The following is a 2,376-nucleotide window of genomic DNA, read 5'->3' on the forward strand; positions in this document are numbered from 1 at the left end:
GCACAGAGCTTCATGGACCAGCCTGCAGCAGGTGTGGGGATGGGCAGTGATGTGGGACCCCCAGCCAGCCCCACAGTACTGTCTGAGCTCTCACAGATCCACTGCCCTGGCTGTGTCAGCCTGTTCAGATCTAATTGCTATCTCATGCTACACAGAAACAGGCCAGAATTTCTCCTCAGTCCCTTCCCGCTCCAGCTACACTGCTGCAGGTCTCTGGACCACCCCAGGCCTGGGAGCCAGCCAGGGCTCCCAGCACAGGACTGCAATGGCAAAAAGCAAGTAGTGCTGCCAACCCACACAGCCCCAGGCTCCTGGTCAGTGTTTGCCATTTGTGTCCCCCCCCAGGCATGGGGACTCCTTGGCAGCTGGGGAGTGGCTGTGACAGTGGCACAGACTCTGCCAGCTGGCCCAGCTGGTATCCCAGTGGTACGGTCCCCGTGCTGTCCCCAGCAGGATGGGGTGAGATGAGGGGAAGATGTGGGGTCTGTAGTCCTGCAGGGATGCTCTGGGCTGTGGACTCCGCTGGCTACCCCACTGTCGAGGGTAACATCGTCTCCCTCCCCGCTCTACCTCCTCCAGATGCGCAGTCCCATCCCAGGCCTGGTCAGGGTGATGGTGTTCCTCGCAGCAGCCCTGGCGTCGGCTTCCCTCGCCATCCCCGAGGGCTGGGGAGAGGAAGGTGAGACCCCCCGAGTCCCCTGCACAGCCCCCACATCCCAGGCATGGGGACCCTGGAGGCAGCCCATGTTCCCCAGGGAGGCACAGACCTACCAGAGTTGTGGCATACACAGAACACAGCCCCACAGCATCCTCTGACCAACCTCCCCCTCTTCATCTGCCCATCGCCCAGCCACAAGTGGGACCAGTCCTTCCCAGTCCCCCATGGTGGTACCTGCATGAAACAAGACCCCACAGCCAGCACCCAGCTCCCCATGGGGGTACAGCCCCAGGCTGCCCAACTCAACCCCCAGACCTGGCATGGGGTGGCACGAGGTGCTAACACCCATCTGGGGATGTCTGTGTCCCTCCAGGTGTGCAGTACGGACAGGTGGGGACAGATGTGACCCTCTTGTGCACCGGTGCCCATGCCAGGTAGGTTTTTTCCGTGCACACCGGGGGATTTATCCAATGGGATGGTCACCCCGCTGTCCCCATCCTCTAATGCCACCTGCCCGGTCTCTCCTCCCCAGCTCACCGGTGCAATGGAGACGGGCGGGTGCCATGGCACTGCCAGAGGGCTCAGCCATCCGGCAAGGAGCCCTGCTGCTGCCACATGCCAGCTTGGCCACTGCAGGAACCTACAGCTGCCACAGCGAGGATGGTGGCCTTCTGCACGCTGTGTCCCTGCGACTGGGGTGTGAGTAGTGTGTCCATGGGCTGGGGTTTGAGGGGTGTGTGGCACCACCAGTCATGCCCACAGCCCTGGCAGCAACTTGCCAAGAGGGGACTTTGTGGTGACACAGGAGTCCCTGCGTGCCAGCTGGGATGTGGGATGGGGGATTCCTTGCTGACCACTGCTCCCCCCTGGACCCCAGACCTGCCAGGGGTTCCCTTTGTGTCCTGCAGAGCATCTGACTACGAGAATTTCTCCTGTTCCTGGACCTCCAGTGTGGAGACCTTCCTCCCTACCAGATACATCACAACCTACAGGTGATGTCTCCATACAGGGCATGGTCTCGGGGGTTTACACGGTGAGCCCTGGGTCCCAGCCAAGGATATCCACCAAATCCTGTTGTCCATCTGGATCCACAGCCTGAGCTCATCTCCTGCCCCAGTGTCCATGCTGTACGCTGGAGCAGGTCATGTTTCAGGTTGAGCAGAGCACCAAGCATTTGCTTGCTCCAAGGGTGATCCCCAGTAGCACTGGGGGGCTGGCACAGGCAGAATCCCTCCCTGCCGACAGCTCTGCCAGCACAAGAGGGGCTATAGAAGAGAAGCAGGTCATCTGCTGAGTGTTTCGGCATGCTCTGGGATGAAAGGAGCCCTGACAGCATCACTGCTTCTCATTATCCCGGCAGGCCAAATTAACAGGCTGCTTTGAAGTCAGTTGGAGTTCATAAAGCACAACCCTGCTGAAAGCTGCAGGAGTAGGGGAGCTGGGGGCTCGGCAAGGAGGGGGCTGTGTGGAGCAGTGGGGGCTCGGTGGGGAGAGGGTGGTGGGAAGCAAGGAGATTTGAGGTCTTTAGGGTCCTTAGCAAAGCCAGCTACTAGGGAGCTGCTTTTATCAGCATCCCTGTGCCCTTACTGCTGCTGCGTGATGAAACCCTGGGTGGGTGGGGGGGGGTCCTCCCAGAAAGACCCTCCTGGGTACCATGCTGCCTCATTCTCCTGGGACTCCCGGCTCCTGCTGCCAGGCTGCTCACCGGCAGGGCTTGG

At 60.8% G+C, this 2,376-nt stretch overlaps 1 protein-coding gene across 1 annotated transcript; it reads left to right on the top strand.

The window, feature by feature from the left end:
* Positions 1 to 490: 490 nt before the first annotated feature.
* LOC104521655 (interleukin-11 receptor subunit alpha-like) lies at positions 491 to 1,650 on the top strand (the record flags this gene model as incomplete). The annotated part of the gene is made up of 4 exons (XM_010163723.2): positions 491 to 679; positions 1,032 to 1,092; positions 1,191 to 1,357; positions 1,536 to 1,650. Coding segments are annotated over 4 exons (532 nt in total), but the record flags the coding sequence as incomplete, so codon positions are not given.
* Between the last annotated feature and the right edge of the window lie 726 nt (positions 1,651 to 2,376).

The sequence above is a fragment of the Antrostomus carolinensis genome, unplaced genomic scaffold (assembly GCF_000700745.2).
Source record: "Antrostomus carolinensis isolate BGI_N321 unplaced genomic scaffold, ASM70074v2 scaffold31722, whole genome shotgun sequence".
Taxonomy (NCBI): domain Eukaryota; kingdom Metazoa; phylum Chordata; class Aves; order Caprimulgiformes; family Caprimulgidae; genus Antrostomus; species Antrostomus carolinensis.